The 24,759-nt window shown below is 36.9% G+C and overlaps 1 protein-coding gene across 4 annotated transcripts in view; it reads left to right on the top strand.

Annotated features, from left to right (window-relative positions):
- LOC126277901 (influenza virus NS1A-binding protein homolog) overlaps positions 1-23,683 on the top strand; it is a 219,701-nt gene extending 196,018 nt beyond the window's left edge. For all 4 annotated transcript variants that reach the window (XM_049977457.1, XM_049977455.1, XM_049977458.1 and 1 more), the window contains exons 8-13: positions 372-593; positions 4,103-4,348; positions 9,739-9,864; positions 16,507-16,680; positions 16,790-16,960; positions 21,619-23,683. In XM_049977457.1, the coding sequence (XP_049833414.1) occupies positions 372-593; positions 4,103-4,348; positions 9,739-9,864; positions 16,507-16,680; positions 16,790-16,960; positions 21,619-21,899 (1,220 nt within the window). In that variant the 3' untranslated portion in view covers positions 21,900-23,683. The remainder of the gene's footprint in view (positions 1-371; positions 594-4,102; positions 4,349-9,738; positions 9,865-16,506; positions 16,681-16,789; positions 16,961-21,618) is intronic.
- The last annotated feature ends 1,076 nt before the right edge of the window (positions 23,684-24,759 follow it).

Raw genomic sequence — 24,759 nt, 5'->3', positions numbered from 1 at the left:
AAGCGACCCATAAATAGGTTGGCATACGAGGGGGCCATCCTGGTACCCATGGCTGTTCCCTTTAATTGTTGGTATGTCTGGCCTTCAAAAGTGAAGAAGTTGTGGGTCAGGATGAAGCTGGCTAAGGTGACGAGGAAAGAGGTTTTAGGTAGGGTGGCAGGTGATCGGCGTGAAAGGAAGTGCTCCATTGCAGCGAGGCCCTGGACGTGCGGGATATTTGTGTATAGGGTAGAAGCATCAATGGTTACAAGGATGGTTTCCGGGGGTAAAATACTGGATGAATAAGTAAAGTTTGAAGGTTAACAAAACATTGTTTTGCAGATGGCCTCATATTTATAGTATTCATGGCTTCTGTGTAATTGTATTTTCAGAACACTCATTCCTGGCACTTGTGACACTGAATGGACAGCTGGCGACGATGTCTATTGCACTACGTCTTAATCAACCCTCCAGCCCATCTCCCGTGAACACTCCAGTGCCAAGTAGACCCTCCAGTGAGGAGAAGCCTGATTTGTATTGTGTAATGGCCAATATGAGTTCAGTGAAGTGTGCTGTTGGCTGTGCAAATCTTGATAACAAGCTACTTGTTTGTGGTAAGTAACATGTGTACAGCACACTTGTATGAAAGCTTCATTTTTCGTTTTTGCAAACGAATACTTAATGGTGTTATTAAAAAGTGACATAATTACCATTTTAAAATATTGTTACTTTAATTCTTAAAACAATGGAGTAACCAACCAATTATTTGCTGGAATAATGGTACTCTAGAAATGTTGACAGGATACAAAGTAGTGTAGGTTGCTTTGAAGACTTATGGTTAAAATGTGAACTTAAAGACTGCCTAATGACAATTTTTTAGCATTTACTGTGACTTCTGAACCATCTGTTCTACCTCAGTTTCATAGTAAATCTGCACAGATTTACGCAAATTATGCAATTTGCTTGTGTTTCATGTTGTCCTGAAAGTTTTTTTAATTTTGTTCTTCTGACAGGACTTAGAAGTTCTTCTCAAGGCAGTCTCACATTTTTGCTTTTTACACTTCACTTTATTGTTTCCCAAATAGTGGACCATAAGTCTCCATTTTTTCTGGATATGGTTATATTAATTTTATTAATACTGTGAAATTTTTAGTTGTAATTAGCTGATTATACAGACAGTGAAGTTATAAGTCAACTGTGAATAACAAATATCTTGTTACTATCTCATTTGTTACACAGAAATTCATAATACCTGAAAAGCAATTTCATGCCACAAATATTGAGAAATTCTTTTACACTGGAACATCACCTCTGCCAAAAGTGACATGATTAATCTCGAAAATCTTAACTGAAACAAGAATTAATGTAATGAAGATGTCCCGATATACACTGACATGTCCACATGTTGTTAATACTACCAACTGACTGTAACTACCAACTGCAAATACTTCAATCGTCAGCCACCACATGCACAGTGAGAACAACAATAAAAAATAACATTGTTGGAAGGGAAAAATAAAATTTTTTGATTGGGCTCAACATAACTAACTGTTAATATGTGACAATTGATACATTACACGTCTGCATGCAGTTAAAAGATACAATGATTGAGTAATGATAGTGATAATGATCATCATAGTTCATGCCCAGTTGGTGCTGCTTCAGTGAGTTACAAATCTAGTGGTAAACTTCCTCCTCTGCTTATTGCCTAATTTTTGCAAAATGTCTGGTGCTGGACAGACATTGCTGTAATGGAAAGTGAAATGTTTTCAGGGTATCTCCATTGCAGTTTCTTTTAGTGATGCTGGAGGTCAGGCTTTTATTGTCAGAATGCCTTTCTCTCATTACCTGCGTCTTGACTTGAAAATAAATCACCCCCCCCCCTCTCCCTCTCTCTTCCAGCCCCCTCCACACCCTCCTCCAAATTGGTGTCCAACTATGCAATGTATATCTCGTATAATTGACTTCTCCTTTTTGGCTGAAAACGAGACATTGGATTACTTCTCGCCTCACTACTAAATTAGAGAATTTTCTTCTTTCATAAACCACACACACATTATAACAATACTTTACACACTGCAAACAGCTCTGTCTGCTTGACAAGTTCACATCAAATACATTACCATTGCCCAGAGTTGTAGTTAATAGCTGACCACACTAACTCGAACTTCTCCTGTTCTTTACATTATCTCTTGCCCAACGTAAAGTCCCGAGTGACTGGAACAAAGCACAGGTGATGCCTGTATATAAGGAGGATAGGACGACAGATCCTCAAAATTACAGACCAATATACTTAACATTGGTTTGTTGCAGGATTCTCTTAAATATTCTCAGTTCGAATATAATGAATTTCCTTCAGACAGAGAAGTTGCTGTCCATGCATCAGCGGCTTAGAAAGCAACTCGCCTTTTTATTCTCATGATATCTTGCGAACCATGGATGAAGGGTATCAGACGGATGCCATATTCCTTGACTTCTGGAAAGCGTTTGACTCGGTGCGCCACTGCAGACTCCTAAGTAAGGTACGAGCATATGGGATTGGTTCCCAAGTATGTGAGTGGCTCAAAGACTTCTTAAGTTATAGAACCCAGTACGTTGCCCTCGATTGTGAGTGTTAATCAGAGGTGAGGTATCATCTGGAGTGCCCCAGGGAAGTGTGGTAGGTCCGCTGTTGTTTTCTATCTACATAAATCATCTTTGATAGGGTGGATAGCAATGTGCGGCTGTTTACTGATGATGCTGTGGTGTGGTGAGTGACTGTAGGAGGATACAAGATGACTTGGACAGGATTTGTGATTGATGTAAAAATGCAGCTAATTCTAAATATAGATAAATGTAAATTAATGCAGATGAATAGGTAAAAGACTCCTGCAATGTTTGAATACTCCATTAGTAGTGTAGTGCTTGACACAGTCACGTCTATTAAATATTTGGGCGTAACATTGCAGAGCGATATGAGGTGGAACAAGCATGTAATGGTAGTTGTGGGGAAGGCGGATAGCCGTCTTCGGTTCATTGGTAGAAGTTTGGGAAGATGTGGTTCATCTGTAAAGTAGACCGCTTATAAAACACTAATACGACCTATTCTTGAGTATTGCTCGAGCGTTTGGGATTCCTATCAGGTCGGATTGAGGGAGGACAAAGAAGCAATTCAGAGGCCGGCTGCTAGATTTGTTACTGGTAGGTTTGATCATCACACGAGTGTTACGGAAATGCTTCAGGAACTCGGGTGGGAGTCTTTGGAGGAAAGGTGGTGATCCTTTCGTTGCTACTGAAGAAATTTAGAGAATTAGCATTTGAGGCTGACTGCAGTACAATTTTACTGCCGCCAACTTATATTTCGAGGAAAGACAACGAAGATAAGTGAGATTAGGGATCGTACAGAGGCATATAGACAGTCATTTTTTCCTCGTTTGGTTTGGGAGTGGAACAGGGAGAGAACATGCTAGTTGTGGTACGAGGTACCCTCCGCTACGCACCATGTGGCGGATTGCGGAGTATGTATGAAGATGTAGATTATCAAGGCCTGGCACATCTTTAAGGTAGGTTGCACAGAGGAAACATTAAAAACAGAAAGTGCGGCCAATCGCAATCTGTTGCCAGCATGTCCCCATACAGTAGCAACTCATCTCCATTGCCTTTCAGTTAACATGGACATTCATAGTAACCCCATGCCCAACGTGTGTGTCCCGCCTTCCAAACTACATTAAATAATTCTTTTTCAGTAGTATACGATCATCATTCGTTGATCCTAAATATGTTGTGCAGCCCATCACTTTAACAAAATGGTATGTTGCACTGTTAAAAGATACAAATGTGTATGTAAAAAAACTCTTACTAATGTTAATAATTTTAAAATTAGCATTGATTGAGTACATAAGGTTTGTTAATCAGTGTGTTTAATGTGCCTTCAGAGGCACTGTTGGTTCAAGAATACAGTAACGAAATGAAAACAGCTCATTTCCATTCTCTTTAGCACCTAAAGTTGCTGCTGTGAGTTTTAAAGAGTTAACGTGTGGGGAATTTTTAAGTAAAATTCAGAAACGAAAATATGTGAGCATGTATGTTTTTGATACTTTTTGTGTTCGTTGTTCATAAATGTGAATTTTTTATTATTTTGTAGGTGGATATGATCGTGCAGAGTGTTTGAAATGTGTTGAGTCCTATGATCCAAGCACCAATCTGTGGATTACCTTGGCTCCTATGAAGGAAGCAAGAGGCCGCTTTGGTATTGCTGTTGTTAATGGCAAAGCCTTTGCTGTTGGTGGAAGCAATGGTTCAACAGAGCTTGCAACAGTTGAGGTGTACAATGCAGAACACCACAAGTGGTCCCAAGTTACTTCACTCCCACTAGCACGCTGCAATACAGGCATGTGTCTGTTTGTATATTTTTATCTATATTAACAGTGCTTAGATATCTCTCTTGTTCTGTCAGTGATATAATTTTGTGGCGGTTTCTGTGTGCTTTAGTATGTAATAATGACTTTCTGTTCTATTACGTAGCAAATTTGGTAGACCACATGATCATACTGTGCTCACACAGTTCTTCGAAATTTTCTTTGTCAGAGTAAAAATTTATTTCCTCTGCTTTGAAAACTTCTCATAAGTGTAAACTGTGTCTTGGAGAGTGAGGATATTTTTCTGTTGATGCAAAACCATACTTTCAGAGTGGGTATTAATACCTTATAGGGAAACATCCTTTTAGTCAAAAGATAACAAAGGAATACTTGCATGCCTGTTACTTGTTGTGTAAGCCGTGGTTGAATTTTACAGCCACTCATTACGAGAATCGAGCTGTCATCTGGCTTCAGGCATCAGGCAGAAAACAGGTAGCCAAAAGTACATTCATTCATGTCACAGTAGTAAATTTGAAGCTGTTGATGTTGAAAAGACCAGGAAACTAACTGCCAGGAATACAGTTTGGCAGTTGGTGATACCTGAGTTTGTGAGAGAATATTTTGTGTGAATGTTTCAGTATGTTTCAGTATGATTCAGTAGTTCTGTATCAAATATTCTGTTATCTGCTTAAAATGTTTTGTTACATGACAGTGTGCATAGAGTGCCTCTCCAGAATTTTCTCTTAATCCATAAACAATATGTGACTAAATGTCTTTTCTTACAAATTATTATTGACAAATGTGACAACTGTAGCACTGATACCAATACAGATTTATGAAGTCCATTTAAAAGTTTAAACTGCAAACAAGTGCAATAAGAGCTATGTCATATACTGAAGGCTGGGGATTTTATGAAAATAATTCCATCAAACACTAGGAAAGGTCAGAGGGTGAAAGGGCGAGGTTTTACAGAACCAATACAAACATAAGCAATCTGAATACTGGAAAAAGGTATATTTGTCTTCATGCTAGGTTGATTTTTACATATTTCAGGGACAAGAACCTTACCAAAAGATAATTTGATCTTTCTTTCAGTTTTTTGAGGAAAAAAGCTGTTTTGCCTTTGATTAAGTTTTTCACTCTTTGTTAAAAATCCTCACAAAAAATCCTATGTATTCCAGCAGATCTCTCGTGTTAAATTAGTTTTGACCCTTTATTGGAAAGATAACACTTAATGAAAAGTGAAGATGGTTTCATTTGAGTAATGTCTTCCTTTGTTTTTGCTGGACATTGCTCCGTTGTTCTGCCTCAACCACATAATGCTAAAAATAACACCTTTTCATTAAATACTGCTGCCACCTGTAATAAGATCAATGCTGCTATCAGAGACTTACAGGTTTGTTCTGAACTTCACCACATGGTTTTGAGCTTTTTGTACAATGCTCCTATGTTTTGAATTGCCTGTTCAGTGCAGTCATTCCACTGATTTGTTCAGGTGTACTCTAGTTTCTAGCTTTCTCAGTTGCTTGTTTTGAAGAAATTTTTTAAAAAACTACTTTATTATAGGTAGTACAATGATGGACTGTCCCTTTATCTGCTTGAGAAGTTGCCATTTTTAGATAATACTCTTACTTGATTAGTCAAATGCAAAGATTTACTGTATTTACTCGAATCTAAGCCGCACTTTTTTTCCGCTTTTTGTAATCCAAAAAACTGCCTGCGGCTTAGAATCAAGTGCAAAGCAAGCGGAAGTTCTGAAAAATGTTGGTAGGTGTTGCCACAACTAACTTCTGCCGTCGAATGTATGTAGCGCTACAAAGGCATGCTTTGTAAGCACAAAGATAAAAACTGGCGCCAAAATCTGTAAGTAAATAAATTGGAAAAAAAAGGTGGAAGACAAGATTTTTTTCTCCACCCCGAGTTTCAACCACTGCATTTTCATACATTATCCAACGAAGTAAATACAAATTCCATATTGTTAATCTTCGAATATAGCAGAATTTCAATGTAGTACAAAAATCCGACTGGCAAGATTGTTTGGGATATTTGTCAATGCGGCAAACTCTACGATCTGAATTTTTTGCTACCTGTGAGAAGAGATGGTTGCTAATAGGAACCTGATGAAATGTGAATCACATGCAGTATTCTCCTCACTATAAGGATAATACGAATATAATCATTTTGCCATGTATTCTTTTGTGTTTGCTGCTATCACATTTAAATCCTGTATGTATAATAAACTACGAAACTAGAGTGAGACATCAGCAAACGCGGAAGAATATACATGTCGTGTCATGTTTACATTCGTACTATTCTTATACCTAATAGTGATACAGTCAGAAATGAAGCACGGCAACTGACTAGATTTTTAAATCTAAGATGACTCTAATTTCTGTGCAGAATTTGATGTACTAAAGAAGCGGCTGCAAAAATTTTCAAACGGAGAAAATTTTTCGCATAACTCTCGTTCAGAACATGTTCTATCATACACAGTCTATTATTTGTTTCTTGTTGATCATTATCAAAGAAAGCAGCTGTGTAAGTAACAACAAATAGCAGTCTCTTGCCATCGTTTCGCTAATGAGACGAGTCCTCTCTTTCTTTTATTATTATTATTATTATTATTTTAATTTTTTTTAAATTGTAAGCGGCGGTAGCGTGCACAAAAGCAAGCCATGCCCCGAGCAGAGACATGCCTTAAACACGCACGATCAGACTGCGACAAACAATGCAGCTTAGAGTGACGTAAACACCTACAACAAAGAATACGGCGCTTATCAGATTAAAGAAAAATAAGCAATCAATTCAAACCAGACAAAGCACGCGAAAAAGGAAGAGTTCCCGTATAAATATGGACGGAGCGCCTGACACACAGCAATGGCTACCTGGTAAAGCTTAACTGCTAAGCTTATGACTCGAACCAAACTACTGTAGCGGTATCGTCATTCATTCGACCTAAATTGTCTCGTATTACAATGGACCAACTTTGTTTGGATTTGGAGGTGCGGCCTAAAACTTTTCTCTCCCATTGAATTTAGTCTCAAATTTCAGGTGCGGCTTACATTAGAGTGTGGCTTAGATTCGAGTAAATACGGTAATTGTTCTAATTTTTATAAAGGAAAATTAATAAATGATCATAACTCTCAAATTATTCAGTAAATTCTCGTCCAGTCCCTGTCTTCATTTTATTTATACATTTTTGGTTTTCTCTCTTCTGTCAGGTTTGTTTAGGGTTTCAAAACATCCAAGGTGTTCACTCAGCATTGGAATGAATACCATGTGGTTGTTAGTGGACAAAGAATAAAGCAAGCAATGTTAGCTAGTTTAGACACAAATGAATATATATGTGGGTGATGGTGGGGGTGACAGGAGGAAACTCAATGGCTTTGGGAGTTTTAGCTGAGATTTACTAAGAATGATATAACAGTATTGCAAAATGCAACTGTATGTACAGAATTTTGCTGGAGTAGGATGTGGGAAATTATTTCCCTGTACAACCAGAAATGACAAATTGAAATATGAAAGGGACTAAATAACACTGCATATTCTGGACATTTCAAATAAGGTTAAGTATTTTCAGCATACTTATAACAGCAATTGCTGTTGAAAATTTCAACAAGATTTTTGAGATTCCAAAAAAGAAGAGAGGTTACATATGCAGACACAGACTAGGGAAAAACGACTCCCACCTGTCCCAGAGCTTTTATTGCAGTTATTTGCTCATTGCTGTTAGTAATTACATATGAAGAATGATTGTGAACCAATGGCTGTGAAAAGAGACTGTGTGAGCTGTAAATTACTATACCTCTTTGTATGCTGAAAAAATGTGTGTTTGCACATGCTGTTGTGGCGGTATGAACTTGAGGGGTGAATATAATTTTAGATTAGACTTTTCTTTGAAGCATTGTTTTAAAATCTGTTAACAATGCTATCAGGAGCATTTTCCAAAGACTTGCATATGAGGTATGAGAACTCTGTTTTCAGATGAGTTAAGAGAGTGCAGCCGTGATTCTCTATTGTAACCCCATTAGGAAGGTAAGAAGTGGCACAGACGCTCAGAAGTGCTGCCAGAGCTCTTCATTGTTCGAAAGGTTAAACACCTTATATGAATCATTCAAAAATGTGTATATTACATATATTCTTTAGGTGGCCATTGGCAGACCAAATTACTGCAGGTAACTACCAGATTATCCGTTAATACTGTAATGGCACATTTAGTGTCTTCGTGGATTGTGAATGTAAACTTCAGTTTCTAGGCCTGCCTCTTGGTTTGTCAGCGGTCCCTGTTGTCGCTTCAGCGGGCTTGCGAAGGTAGTATAACTTTGTACCTTTGAGCTGTGTGATGGACTCGCTGCTATTAAAACACGTGTTTTCCTATTTACTTTACAGCTTATGTAATGCACCGGCCAGCAGTGCAGTGGGCCGGAGCTTGACGGAGGAATCATGCAGCACTTAAAAAACCCTGATAAAAGGGATTAAACTTGAAAGAATTAGTGGCATCATAGTCGCACTACACGAGGAGGCTAACATTTTAGAAACTGCCAGGAGAATAGTGACATGGTGTCAGTTGACTTTAATATGTTCACAGTGTCAACTGTAATAGGTTAACTTATTAGTTTCGTTCATGTACATACTGACTCTTCAGCACACCATGTTGCACAGTTTTTGGCTCGGGCATTTCTTTTTTAGTGTTGCTCTCTCGTTGCAGTGCTTCTGTAGCCACGTAAAGAAAAAACATGCAAAACTTTTGACAGCAGTACCTCGGTAAGTGGAAAATTTATATGAAACATAACTAGTGTATCTCATTGAGAATGGTTAGTAACTTTCCAGAAATATTTTTTTACATCTTAGAGGGAAATGCTCCTGAATTAAAATCCGTTTCAAGTTATGTTTTTATTTTCAGTTTTTATTTTATTTTGGTTTGAAGACTGGACTATACACATGTATAGTGCGCCATCTGTTTCTGGCGATATAAAGTGCATGGAACTATTGTTGACATCATTCAGCTATCATTTGATTTTCTTCTTTCAGCTGTTAACATGAGTATTATTTGGAAAATAAGAAATATTTGACCCACTAGTCCTCTACAAGCATCATTTTACTTGAAAAACAAGATATGCTGTAAAACTTTTTATCATGCTAACTTGAATTTTTAACTTTGGAACTGATAATTCTGTTATCTATTCCTTGTTGAGCATATGTCTTCCATGTAGATACTGAAAAGTAAAATATGGTTGTTTAAGGACACAAGTAGGTGTTTGCTGCAGTCAGTTCATGGATGGGGTGTAAACTGACAAATCTTTTCAGCTGTCTGCTTGTGGTATGGCAGTGACCAGAGTGCATTGAATTGCTTCAACATTTCATTGTCATTCGCAGTACCATATTAAATTTCTAACTTGTTTTTTTTCCCCCCCTTCTTCAGGCGTTTGCAGCTTAGGTAACAAGATTTATTGCGTGGGTGGTTGGAGTGGACAAGTGGGGATTCGGCAGTGCGACGTCTATGACCCAGAGAACAATACTTGGACAAGTATTGCACCTATGCAAACAGGTGTGTGTAATAAAAGAAAAAAAAATAGTTGTAAGAATGGTAAAAAATTTTTGCTGAAAGGAAAGCAGAGCTTCAATCCAACTAAAATGAAATGACATGAAGTAACTAGAGTTCCTTTAACACATTTATGTAGGTGATGCACAAAATAATTTTGTGTTGAGAGACTAACAGTTGTTCCTTAAAATTCATAACAAAGGAGTATTAAAATCAACAGTTGAATGGGGATTCAGTATGGAGACAATTACGTAGTAAAAAGATGTATGAACGAATGGAAAGCTTGTGATTAGCAATCATAGTGTCATTATCAGCTGAAAGGGAGACAAAAGTACTGGTGAACTGAGACATTGCAACAGAAGATCTGCCTGAAAATTCATGCCCAGGAAATTCATGCCAACTTCGGTGTCATTGCCATGGAACTTAGCACAGTTACAGATCTGGACACAATATCATTTGTGATGATGCAGGCTATGGAGAAGTGTCACAGATTGGAAACAGCCCAGGTATCCTATGGTCAGAAGTGTGCACAGCAGCCAAATTATTATTATTATTATTATTATTATTATTATTATTATTATTATTATTATTATTATTATTATTATTTTGTTCTGGGAATGGAGGGTGGGGGAGAGGGGGTAGGAGGAGGGAGCAGAAGAGAGGGGGAGAGAGAGGGGGAGTATATCCTATATTCAGACAATAGGAAATTAAAGGCCAAGGAATTTAGGGGAAAGTCATTTTGCCTATATTTTGTGCATCTCTGGATTTATATTCATGCAGTCTCAAGGGAAAGATCAAACTGAGACAGCTACTCACTCTGTAGCCTGACCATTAGCTGTGCCTCCATCGTATCCATGTGTGAAGTTAGTGTTTGAAAGTAGGCTATATGATATGATCCACACAGTTAAAACTCTTTCCTGTTTTGTAACTGGATGAAGTAATGTGTATGGCCAGGTAGTCTCATTTACTTAAATTAAGCACAGATAATCATCCAGCCACATACTACACTCAGTTGATGACCTCTAATGTGGTTATTACAGTGCAGTAAATTCATACGGAGGTAACTATTACTGAAGTTCATAGTTAACACAGTTACTGATTAAAGTTCTTAAATCACTGTCCTTGAAGTCTGCCATACAAAGATGAAATGTATGTGCACAGCAAGTATAATTTGGAAATAACTTCATTCAGTGTGATCCTATTGTCACAGTGATCATTATTGAAATTTGAACAGTCTATAATGATTAAGCACCCACTGTACAATTACTCATTTGGAACAGTCACTGAGTTATTGAATTAACTCTTGGATGCAAGATCTGGATAAATTGTGGTATATTTTTTGACTGGTACTTCTACTAAGTCGTCTGTGGTACACTATCCCATATTTGCGGTATAAGTCCTGCTCTTTTCAAACTCTCTGCAAGTTGACTTAAAGTAGCTTCAAAAACAACTCTAGTACGAGTTTACAATAATTAGGACTGAATTCAGTGATTGTCATTTAATGGATTTTCATAAATTACTAATTTTTATTGAATTACACTGGTTAGTGTGCCTAAATATGGGGTTGTATTTCAGCAACAATTTTTGAGTTATGATGTGATGGTAGTTACTCAGGAAGTGCAAGAGTGCAGGTATTGCTAACATATTTTTGTCACTGTTTGTAAGAATATTCCCTTATTTATTATATTCTTTTTCTTAGACTTTATTGGAAGTCAGTAATCGGGTACATGTTTACAAATGATCAATAACAAAATCTGAAAGTATGATTTGTAATTAGCACAGTTTTTAGGAAAACATAACTAGATCATTAACTCCTGATAACCAGAGGAATGTGATAGATTATAATGTCAAGTTGGATAAGCTGTGGGTCAATATTTGAAATTTTTTAGGGATTATGAACATACCCTATAAATGTCGATATCAACGAAATCACTAAATTTGAAAAAGATGACTATTATTACTATTACTATTATTACTATTACTACTATTATTACTATTATTATTATTATTATTATTATTATTATTATTATTATTATTGAAGGGAAAGAAAACCACAATAGCTTGAACGGATCCTCTTGCTTTGTTACCATTTTGTAATGTTAGTAATGCGGTTGCTTTCTGTACACTCAGAATACCGTTGCTTCGTAACAACACATGCTGCCACTGCTGCCCCCGCACTGTTGCAGATGTTAACGATATGTGTCATATAGAAATGTCCACCATACAATGTGGCCTTAGTACTATAAAATTTTCAGTTCAGGCTGTACACAAAATATTTGCAGTGCAAGATGATGAAAGATAGTGGACCTAGAGGACATGAGCTGATGCAGTGATTGAGGCAGTTCAAATGGTATTGTTTCTGGAGGACATGTGCAAGGTTGTGATATTACATGCAAAATTATTGTCAAAGCACAGTGATGATAAAAAAAAAATCCACTGCCATTTCACAAAGTAAATTTGAAAAAAGAAAAGAAAAAGCAATGTTTCATTTATTAAGTTACTTTCCTGTGTACTTGCTGCTGTATTGCATTATAATTAGGGTAACGAAGAATAGTTTTTATGGTAAGGGCCATTTTTGGTGTTACTCTTCGTTGAATTATTTTGAAAGTACAATATTCATATTTTCTTTGTTTTTATGTTCTTGCATTGGTTTTAATGTTACATTGAAAATGAAATGAACACTGTATATATTTACATTACTGGATAAAGAAAAATTTACATGAAACATATTAAGTCTTCTAAATATATTCTCAGTTAAAGAGAAAATAAGTGTAAAAGCTTGAATTTGAAAGCTTTTCACAAGAAAATTATTGTCATAGCTTCAAGGTTCTCCTCCAATACATTATTCCATCCAGAGACTGCAATTGAACACAGAAAACAAACGGTTTTCAGCATAAAACAACAGACATTTACCAGTTTCCACATTTCCTCCTGGTATGGAACTTTATTCCACAGAATTATTAAGGTATTACATTTAACTCTGAAACAGATAAAACTCAGTTAAGATTCTGTGCAATATGTATGCATGATGAATGCAGAAATACTATCGTCAGTGGCACGAGGGCAGTAAAATAATTCAGTGGTGACAAGTGAAAATTATCGCCTCCAGTATAAGAAAGAAAGGCCACAGGTCTATGTTCCTCTTCGTACACCTCTGGAGATGGTCCAAACTCCATAGCCCGACGAATCTGCTTCTCGGTGTAGCCAACATATCATTCATGACCTACATCAAAGCAGAATTTGGAAGAAAACTTTAAACTGTAGTTACATACTTTTAAGCCATCTATGAAACAGTCTGGAGATGAGGCATGATATAAAAGCTGCTGCACACTGTTCTGTGCAAAGCAATTGTTAGCTTGATTGACAATATGCTAAATGATGAACTGTTCCAGGTAGTCAATGGTATCCATCAGAAGCTTCGCTACAAAATCATAAAAGTCTATCACAGGCATCAGTCCTTGCTCCACTACTGTACAGATTGTACATTGCAAACATGTTAAGAATAAAATTGAGAATGTTTAGCTGCACCGTGACTGGGCACAAGTAACAAAGTGTATCTCAGTTGAATAGTAAGAATAAATCCTAACAGAAGACCTAGATGTAGTGAGAAAGTACTTTCGCAAATGGAGATTCCACCAAAACATAAGTTTTCTACTTCTACCTAAAAAATAAACTCACTGGAAGAAAACTTGACACACAATTCGAAAACACTATGCTTCCTCACAGTAAAACAATCCTACCTGGGTAACCCTTTATAGAACTCTTGATCTGTTGGAGCATCTTAACAAAAATGGCAAAAACCTGAAAACAAAAATATTCATTCAAAAACTATGTGGCACAACCTTTGAGAGCATCAGCATCAACCTTATCTTCGGCTTTGGGTCTTGTCAGCCGCTGAAATGTTGTGCCTCAGTTTGGCTAAACAGCCCACATGTATAAAATATAGATGTCCAACTAAAAAAAAGCCATGAGAATTATTGCTGGTTGCTGGTGTCACCAGATCAACGCTTATGAACAACCAATCCATCAAGATGTCAGTCATGGGAACCTTAAACGACTCCACTGTAGATGAACATCAATAATAACAGCCAGTCACTGTATAAGAAGAATTCAACCTACTAATGCATGGACTTGAGGATAGACTGGACAGGATGATCAACAACTCAGCCAATTACTAAAGATAACAGAAGTATTCAGCAATGATATAAATATGGCTTTTGGAACAGACAAAAGTAAGAAAAATAGCATAGTCAAGGGAAAACACACTATACAAGATTACATATTCGATATTAAAGATGATCTAAAAGAAAAATATAGACAAAGACTAACAAAAATACTGAAAACAGAATTGACAGCAAGAAACAAAACAAAAGCTATAAATACTTATGCTATACCAATATTGACCTACTCATTTGGAGTAGTGAAATGGAGTAACACAACCTAGAAGCACTCAATACACTTACACAAACACAATGCCACAAATATAGAATACATCACATACATTCAGCAACAGAAAGATTCACATTAAGCAGAAAGGAAGGAGGAAGGGGATTCATCGACATAAAAAAACCTACATTATGGACAGGTAGATAATTTAAGAAAATTCTTTCTAGAACGAGCAGAAACTAGCAAAATACACAAAGCAGTCACTCGTATAAATACATCGGCTACACCACTGCAATTTCATAACCACTTCTACAACCCTTTAGATCACATAACATCAACAAATACGAAGAAAGTAAATTGGAAAAAGAAAACACTACATGGCAAGCACCCGTATTATCTAACACAGCCACACATCGATCAAGACGCATCCAACACGTGGCTAAGAAAAGGCAATATATACAGTGAGACGGAAGGATTAATGATTGCAATACAGGATCAAACAATAAACACCAGATATTACAGCAAGCATATTATTAAAGATCCCAATACCACAACAGATAAATGCAGACTTTGCAAACAACAAATAGAAACAGTAGATCACATCACAAGCGGATGTACAATACCAGCAAATACAGAATACCCCAGAAGACATGACAACGTAGCAAAAATAATACATCAACAGCTTGCCTTACAACATAAACTTATAAAAACAACACGTTCCCACATACAAGTATGCACCACAAAATGTACTGGAGAATGATGAACACACATACTGGAACAGAACCATTATAACAGATAAAACAACAACACATAACAAACCTGACATCATACTCACTAATAAAAAGAAGAAATTAACACAATTAATCGAAATATCCATACCCAATACAACAAATATACAAAAGAAAACAGGAGAAAAAATTGAAAAATACATCCAACTGGCTGAGGAAGTCAAGGATATGTGGCATCAGGATGTTGTTGTTGTTGTTGTTGTTGTTGTTGTTGTTGTGGTCGTCTTCAGTCCTGAGACTGGTTTGATGCAGCTCTCCATGCTACTCGATCCTGTGCAAGCTGCTTCATCTCCCAGTACCTACTGCAAACTACATCCTTCTGAATCTGCTTAATGTATTCATCTCTTGGTCTCCCTCTACGATTTTTACCCTCCACTCTGCCCTCCAATACTAAATTGGTGATCCCTTGATGTCTCGGAACATGTCCTACCTTCTTCTGGTCAAGTTGTGCTACAGATTTCTCTTCTCCCCAATCCTATTCAATACTCCCTCATTAGTTACGCGATCTACCCATCTAATCTTCAGCATTCTTCAGTAGCACCATATTTCGAAAGCTTCTATTCTCTTCTTGTCCAAACTATTTATCGTCCATGTTTCACTTCCATACAAATACTTTCAGAAAAGACTTCCTGACACTTAAATCTTTACTCGATGTTAACAAATTTCTCTTCTTCAGAAACGCTTTCCTTGCCATTGCCAGTCTACATTTTATAACCTCTGTACTTCGACAATCATCAGTTATTTTGCTCCCCAAATAGCAAAACTCCTTTACTACTTTAAGTGTCTTAATTCCTAATCTAATTCCCTCAGCATCACCTGATTTAATTAGACTACATTCCATTATCCTCGTTTTGCTTTTGTTGATGTTCATCTTATATCCTCCTTTCAAGACACTGTCCATTCCGTTCAACTGGTCTTCCAAGTGCCCTGCTGTCTCTGACAGAATTACAATGTCTTCGGCGAACCTCAAAGTTTTTATTTCTTCTCCATGGATTTTAATGCCTACTCCGAACTTTTCTTTTGTTTCCTTTACTGCTTGCTCAATATACAGATTGAATATCATCGGGGAGAGGCTACAACTCTGTCTCACTCCCTTCCCAACCACTGCTTCCCTTTCATGCCCCTCGACTATTATAACTGCCATCTGGTTTCTGTACAAATTGTAAATAGCCTTTCGGCTGTTAGAACCCAGCATGTCAGATATGCATATTTCTTTATGTAATTAGAGTAAGCAGGTGCCCCACATTTTGAATGCGAATAACCACAGACTTTGACGTCACAAAAGAATGCCCCATAAGATCGTACAATGGTAGACCAGACTTCCTACTGTTGACTCAGTGGAGATGGATTATATAAATGCTCTGTATTTTTGTTTATAATATTTTAGATTGCATATATTATGCTGTACACTTGCTGGGTTCATTCAGAAAGCCATACAATAAATGAATACTGACAGTATCCTTAATGTTTACAGGTCGGAATCAGGCTGGTGTCTGCTCGATGAATGGGCTGGTGTTTGCAGCTGGAGGTTGTGATTCTTGGAATTGCCTCAATACAGTAGAAGTGTATGATCCACAAACAAACTGTTGGCAGTTCACTACAAACATGATCACTGCTCGGCGTGGATGTGGGCTCACTGTTTTCAAAGGTGATTATCCCATAATTTGTTTTTCTCAAGAAGACTATTTCCATAACTGTGCAAATAAATGTATGTGTAAAACAAAACCTAGAAGATTTAATTGGTGGATTTGTACCAGGCAAACTGTATGCTGTCGGTGGGTCAGATGGAACTCATTCACTATCTTCAACAGAAATTTATGATCCTGTAGAAAAGACATGGACTCCAGGACCTAGCATGACAACTCCACGTGCAAATGTTGGAGTTGCTGTCATTGGTGACAGATTGTATGCTGTTGGTGGATTTTCTGGTAAGTATCACTTGAAAGCAGCACAGTTAGAAAATATTTCAATCAACTGGAAAATAAGTGTTTTTTTATGTAATAGAAAGAATTTCATGATCCTCACTGAAAGTCTTCCTTCTATTTCGGTTAACTGCTGTCACCTGTCTGCTTTTGTTTTGGTAACCTTTGTGTCCCATATTTCTGTTGTGGTGATGAAAACAATTTGATATTTGGTTGGTAATATTTGGTTTATTGCTGATCGCGAATAATTGGCATCTTTGTGAACTATGAATTTGCAAAGAAATTGCTTACTGGGAGCAATCCATATGGGTCATTGGCTGAGCATGTTTATCAAACTGTTGTAATGCACAGTAAGTGTCTGTTCCACTGGCAAATGGTGGAAACTCAGTTCTGGAGTGAGAACAATAATCTTCCTTGACAACCAAGATTTTTATTTGTTTCTTAAATGGATAGACAACAGTTTACACCATACTTAAAATTTGTACAAAATTTATGGTGCACTTCATATCAGAGTAGTCTTAAATTTAGCTGTGCTCATGAGTAAGTACCCAATAGTTGTAGAATGCATTGCAGTTAAAACTCAATAGAATAATAAAATAAACACGCTCAATTAATTCTGGTACTGTATGGACAACTGGTACAGGGCATTATATAAAGATATGTGCGGAAAAATGGGCTAACTTTCAAATGTAACAATTTGGAGGCCATCTGTTGTTGGGTACAGGAATTATCAAAATTGACATTAGTCTCACACCCAACTATCATATTAGGATGTAATACAACACAGAGAATTTCTTGTGTTTTGCTAGATATAATTTCTGTAATGTCAAAAAAGGTGTAACCTGTTACACTCCGGCTTCCGTCCAGCAGAAAGAAGCTTAATGGCTAAGTAGCGGGGTAGCCGATACTGTCATATGATACACAGACAACAGGTAATTAACTGTAATTTGAAAAGGTTTGGCTGCTGAGGTACATTATATTGGATTTAATAAAAGTGCAAACATGAAATATAATCCTCGTGTGATTCGTCCTATTAATCACTTTATGAACCAAGTTTTGAGTGGTTGAAGTGTTCATTTGGCATATTCATTACAGAATACAAATAGTGAACATAGAGGTTGTAGAAATAGGAACCTTTGATGAAACTGTGAAAAGTCAGTGCAATTTATTGAGAGGAATCCACAGAATTGACACATAGAAGGGGGGGGGGGGGGGGGGGAGAGGAGGAGGAGGAGGAGGAGGAGCAAAACAGTAATAAAAAGTACAGTAATTATAAGGGTGTTGGAAAAAAGGCAAAAAACACAAGCTTGAGTTTGAGCCTAATAAAGAAAGAGCTTAGATATTGTACCCTCAGGTACACGGGAGAAATTGTTTCATGACTTTCAAAGTCTAAGTAAAAACGATCTTCAAAATTCTTATATATTTGGGTTTGTGAAGCTGAATCCTGTCAAGTGGAGGCATACTGATGATCCAGAGAGCAGCAGACAACCAACATCTGTAATGTTACTGTAGGTGAAGTAGACGTTAATATTTGTAAGAAAGTTTGTCTAGCAATCTTTGCCATAAGCAAAGGATTCCTATCCTGTGTGAATGAACAAGAGCAAACATCTGGAGCCCCTGAAGTTTGTTTCTGTGTTTCACTATGTATCAAAACACAGGATGTGCATTCACAGTGATAGCTTTATGTGTAACGTGGCATTAAGAGCTAAATATTTGATTTAAGGTGGATAAGTGAGGGAGACATAACAGTCAACCAAATAAATGCTCTCAGGAGGACCAGGACTTTGCATTGGGTCATGTACAGCTAAATTGTTTCCCTGCACGGTCAAATCACTTCTCCAGGAAAAATAGTCCCCACATGACATTTCTGCACACACATCTAAACTTCAGCAAGATCTGCAGTCTTTATTGAGATAATTGCAGAGACAGCAGCAAGGAATCTCTTAGCCTTGCCATTTATTGTAAAATATTTAAAGAGTTTTTCGAGATGGACGTTGCAGAACCACGTTGTGGCACCTTTCTCAAGTTTATTACCTTAAGATGAAATTTGCATCTGAGAAAAATGGTCAGAAAAAAGAACTTTAGGCAAAACTGAACTTCAGTGTTAAAGAGGGTAGTACTGCCTATGAAAACTGAAAACGGACTCAGAATATTCAAAAACTTACAATTTTGTTATGGTCATTGCTTTCATCAATGGACGCATTGTTTTGAGACATCAGACTCTGATAGTGGCCATTGGCTCGATCTACTTGATCCATAAGAGATGTAGTAGCACCAATTTTCCCTTTTACAGTACTTTTTCCTACAATTAATGGAAATTTGTGGTTGTGGATGATTGGATTGATAATGTACAAAATAAAAATTCACATTGTTGTTCTTCATTATTTTTCACATTACGTTCCAATACAAAGGGTATGATAGATCAGAAACATATAACTGGTCCATACTGTGGATTTCCATTAAAAAGTAAGAGAAATATAGTTTGATGTAATTTTTTTTTTCCAGACTCATTTACACACTACCATTTTTCTCCATTTCTAGATACTGAGGGTTAGCCTTTCTTTTCACATGTCTTCATATGTAAACTGAAATTTGTTTCATAAAGAACATTGTGTATAATGTGATGAGGGTCGTGTGGTATGAGAAGATTGTTCCAAAAGATTGGAAGAGTGCACTAGTTGTTCGTATGTTCTAGAAAGGGAATAGAAAGGACTGTAAAAGCCACAGGTAGTCATCTGATACCACATTGTGCCAAGGTATATGAAAAGATCCTGGAGAGCAGAATGCAGAAAAAGGTAGAGAACGAATTGAGAGAGAAACGACATGGTTTCAGACCTGGGAGGTAAACTGTTGACTGCCCTCAAATTTGCAGTGAAGCAGCTCCAGGAGCACTACTGTGAATTTGGGGAAGATCTCATGATGGCATTCGTTTCTTGATGCAGAAAACTCATTTGATAGTGAGTGCCTGTATCAGAAAGGTCTGGGAAACACTAGGAAAGAAGGAAGTGGAAAGAGAGACAAGTAGAGTGGATGAGATTTACTGTGGAAGCCTGAGTTGGGTGAAGATGGCAAATGAACGGACAGTTTGGTTCCAGAAAAAGTGGTGTGAAACAGGACAGTGCACTATCGCCTCTCCTTTTGGTTGTGGTTTTGGATGAGATAATGACAAAGTTGGTGGAAAAAGCTGAAGAAGACAAGCAACGGTGTTCGAAAATGACTTGATCTAGGTAAACAGTAAGGAGGGGGTCAGGAACAGCTGGATGTTTGGGGAAAGAACTGACAGTCAGTATGTAATAAAATTTAGTGTGAACAAACAGGAGATCCTCGCTACATCTAGAAATATAGACTAACTAGCGGAACAAGAATTAGAGATGAAAGACTGAAGAAGGTGCAAATTGTCAAGTTCATGGGAAGTGTGGTAAAAGAAAATGGAAGAGATGAGACAAGATCAGTGAATATGGCACACAGGCAGAAGCATTCCTGTGAAGTGCTGCGAGCCTGGTTTGGAACAGAGACTTCACACAAAAAAGGAAAACATGATCTATAGAAGTTACTACATCACAGTACTGATTTGTGCATATGGAACATTGGTAATGAAGCAAAGGGTTGTAAGCAGATTACAGACATGTGAGGTGAACTTCCTCAGAAGTAGGATAGGAGCAACAAGTAGAGATAGGATGAGGAATGGAAGGATAAGGGAAATAGTGAAAGAGGATCCTTTGCAGACCAAGATGGAAACTTAAAGCCTAAAATAGTATGGGCACTTACAGAATGGAAGAAACGAGAATTCCCAAGAAGATGCACAAAATGTAGATGTGAACGAAACGACAAAGAGGAAGATCAGGGGATAGGATGGCTTAAAGGTGTGGAGGAGTGTGTTCAAAAAGAGGCTAGGATTGAACCAGAGTGAACACAGAAAGATGGTGAGAAAACAAGACTAAGTGGTGGGGCTTACGTTCCAAACAGACCCGGCCTGGGGCTAGAAACGTCGATGAGGATGAGAGGCTTAATAAGCAAAAAAGGCAGTGAACATAAAAATTGATGTACACCTTTCCTTTCTGTTCATTTTATTTCTCTTTGTATGATTTTAACAAAATGTAAACATTCAATAAATGGCATAAGTTCAGAATATTGTAATAACTTTTTAGAGTTGCTTTGAAATGGTTAGTAATTTTGATTAGTTGGAATAGTTAAAATTATTTTTTTAATTTTTCCAAAGGAGCCTCTTAAAAGAAGCCAGCTGAATTGAAAAGTCCTCAGTTCATCCTTCTGATAGTTTTCTGTAGGAAATAAATATTACATCTTTGAACTGCATCTAATATTTTTTGATTGCAACCTAAATGCTACAGTAGGCTCCATTAAACTAGATTAGAATAGTAATCTGTTGTCATGAATATATATCCACTTGACATTCCAAGCTTTCATGAACTTGAAGTGCCTTGTTTGTGACTCATTTAGGGAAGGTACACATTTGTCACTAGTTTCCAACAAAATGCGAACACATTGATTTTTAGAGCTTATTGTTGAGACGTTCATTCAAATGTGAATTATTTCATTAAATGAGCAATGGAAATAAGGTCAATTTTGTTAGGAATATGATAGTATGAAAGCTCAGTTTTCTTTTTTATCTCAAGTTATTTACAGAATGTTTTGTTATGTTTCAGGGAAGACATTCCTAAACAGCATTGAATACCTGGATGCTACAACTGATGAATGGACAACATTTGTGCCGAAGGTACTTCCTGTGGAAGAGACGATCCTCCAGGATCAAGAGGAGCATCTGACACAGAATGGAGTAAACTGTGATAAAAGCAATCAGCAGTCTTCGGACAATGACAGTGAAAATGAGAAAGTACAAGACGATTTAAAGAATAAAACTGAAATCATCCAAAATGGTGTTAAAGAAAGCTTAAGCCAAGGATCAGTTACAGCAGTAGGAAGTTAAGGAAGTTGACTTTCTGAAGCAGCTCTGTATTGAAATGAGTCATAAGTATTAGTCTTATTTAATGACAGTAAATTGTTTTGATTCTTTGAGTGGCAAGTTTTGGCCATGGAATTCAATGTTACAGAGCATGTGCTTCAGAAATGAAGTTACCTTAAGCTGTGACTGAAATGTGAAGAACAATGGAAAATTTTTGAAGACACTGGCATTTCTTTATTATATATGCCTGGTGATATGATCTCTGAGGTTTTATTCCCCTTGCCATTACAAATTAGTTCAGACTGTGATGTGAAATTGCATTTAAAAAGGAAGTTAATTTTTTGATTTGGGACTTTCTGAAATTAATCTGTTGTATGGTGCCACCTACATTTTCAGACCCAAAATTCTACCTCTGGCACCAGAAATGCAGGAAGTTTCCTACAACTAAAAAGACTACAATAAAAAATCTTTTGTTATTTTATGTTACTTCATATCCTTTGAGATGAAATAGGCTTGAGACAGAACTGATAGACATAGTGTGTGTGTGTGTGTGTGTGTGTGTGTGTGTGTGTGTGTGTGTGTGTGTGTGTGTGTGTGTGTGTGTGTGTGTGAGAGAGAGAGAGAGAGAGAGAGAGAGAGAGAGAGAGAGAGAGAGATTGATTATGTGATGATATAAATCATATGTGGTAGGCAGCACGAGTGGAACTCTGAGGGGGAAAAATAAGATTTGTATGACATATTTATATGTTACACAACTGTTGCATTTCATATTACTTACCTTAATTTTAATAGACAACTCTCATAACACAAATTCTATTGTGATAGACATGTAGATTCATAAATGTTAATATTGTATCTCATGTTCTTGCCTGCTAGTGCTGTTTTTATATAAAAAGAAAAAGTGTTTAACCATTACCTAATTTTGAAACAATATTCAAAAATGCAAAGCCCTCTCCTTAACATAAAGAAACATAGTATTACTCATTTATTTGAAAAGGTCATATGACAGATCTAAGTAGTTTAAAATGAGCCTTCAACTTTATTTGTATCTTACGTATGCAGATGGATTGCAACTCCAAAAATTTTAATTGTTTCATAATATATTTGTAGGAAATAATGAAAAGCTGTTTCTCACTAATGACAAGTAGTACAAACAAAAAATCTGCAAGAAGTGTGAAGCAGAGTAATAACTTTGGTCAATAATTATTTTTACCTATGAATGTAATTTCTTTTACTTTTAAATATTCTTGTTCCATGGTGGGGTGTGGAATAGACCAGACTAAAACGGTTGTTATTCGCATCTGTTACAATTACTTTTGTCAATTGTATGTACGAGATGGAATAACCAAAATCCTGTGCTTTGAGCATCACTGTTGCAAACCATAGTGGGAAAAATAGGAATGGTTTTCTAATTGTGTAAAAGATGGGGTTAATTCTTAATGATCTATTTTGTATAAATTTCCTTAAACTGTTCAGATGGAAATTGACCAAGCATCCTGTGTTTTTTGTTGAATGGGTTCTTATGGGGGCAAAAAGTGACTGAAAGAAACTTAATTTTATCATTAAATGATCATGCCAATTTCATAATGAATGAACTTTTATAACGAAAATCTATAATGGTTGAAAGATGTGAAAACCTTTGATATCTGAAAACAATTTATTTTTGTAATTGTTTACATGTTCATTATCACACCTCAATCAGGAATCTCATGCATATGTAACTACATATACACCACAAATTTGGAAGACAATCTTCCTACCAGATATTTATGTATCATGAATACTGAAATAAATCTCCACAGAATCAACTTAAGTGTGTTGGAATTCTTGTTAATTTTTATTTTGCTTGGACTTTCAGCTGTTTTGCATAAATTCAGAGGACAGCTATGTGCCTAAAAAATCTCAATGATGAACCATGTGCCAACAGTGGTGAGTCGGTGTGTGTTGCATGGCAGTGGGATGGAAAAACTTTTCAAATGGGTCTGGAACTGATCAGGGGATTCCAAAGAGAAGCAGTCAGGTTTGAAAATAACAACCTGCCATGGACGAATGGCAACTTGAGTCTGTTTGTCTGAACCTGTACATGAACACTGTTGTCAAGAGCTTAAGCTGCTGTTCAGTTGTGCATTTGCTGCTCATTATTGAGCATAAATGTTGCAATGGAAGAAAGAAGAGTGGTGTGCAGATAAACTAAAAATTTTTCTCAAGAGCTGAAGAGTGAACAGTGCCTTGAAAAAAATCTCTGTGTATGTCTTATTTTATGGGGGAGGCAACTTCTTTAGATCGTTGGCTTATTATGTGTAGTTTTAATCCTTATTTTATGAAATTAACTTCAGGAGCAGTACAAAATAAAACATTTATGTACATTTTGTAGAGGAATTGAAACATAACCCCTTCCATCTTGGAATAGCATGTAAAATATCTTCTGCCACTGACCAGGTCTAAAATAGAATTTGGGCTGGCAACTTACTGTTTTTGTCTGGGCAATAACTGACCCACAAAAAGTGGTGAAATATTTCCCCGAAGAACCTTGTGATGCTGTTGTCATTTGTTACAAACAACATTCTCTGTACATTAAGGGGACAAAAGTCATGGGATACCTCCTAATATTGTGTTGGACCTCCTTTCACTCTGCATAGTGCAGCAAATCAACATGGCATCATCTCTGCAATTTGTTTGGAGTCCTGTGCAGAAGTATTGAGTTGTGCTACCACTGTAGCTGTCCATAATTGCTGAAGTGTTGCTGGTGGAGGATGTTGTGCATGAACTGACTTTTCGATTACTTCCCATAAATTTTCGATAAAATTAATGTCGGGTGATCTGGGTGACCAAACCTCTCATGTAAATTGTCCAGAATATTCTTAAAGCCAATCGTGAATAACTT

Source organism: Schistocerca gregaria, chromosome 6 (genome assembly GCF_023897955.1).
Source record: "Schistocerca gregaria isolate iqSchGreg1 chromosome 6, iqSchGreg1.2, whole genome shotgun sequence".
In the NCBI taxonomy this organism is placed as follows: domain Eukaryota; kingdom Metazoa; phylum Arthropoda; class Insecta; order Orthoptera; family Acrididae; genus Schistocerca; species Schistocerca gregaria.
Note: the sequence above shows the minus strand (reverse complement) of the source record. Positions and strands in the feature narration are given on the sequence as shown.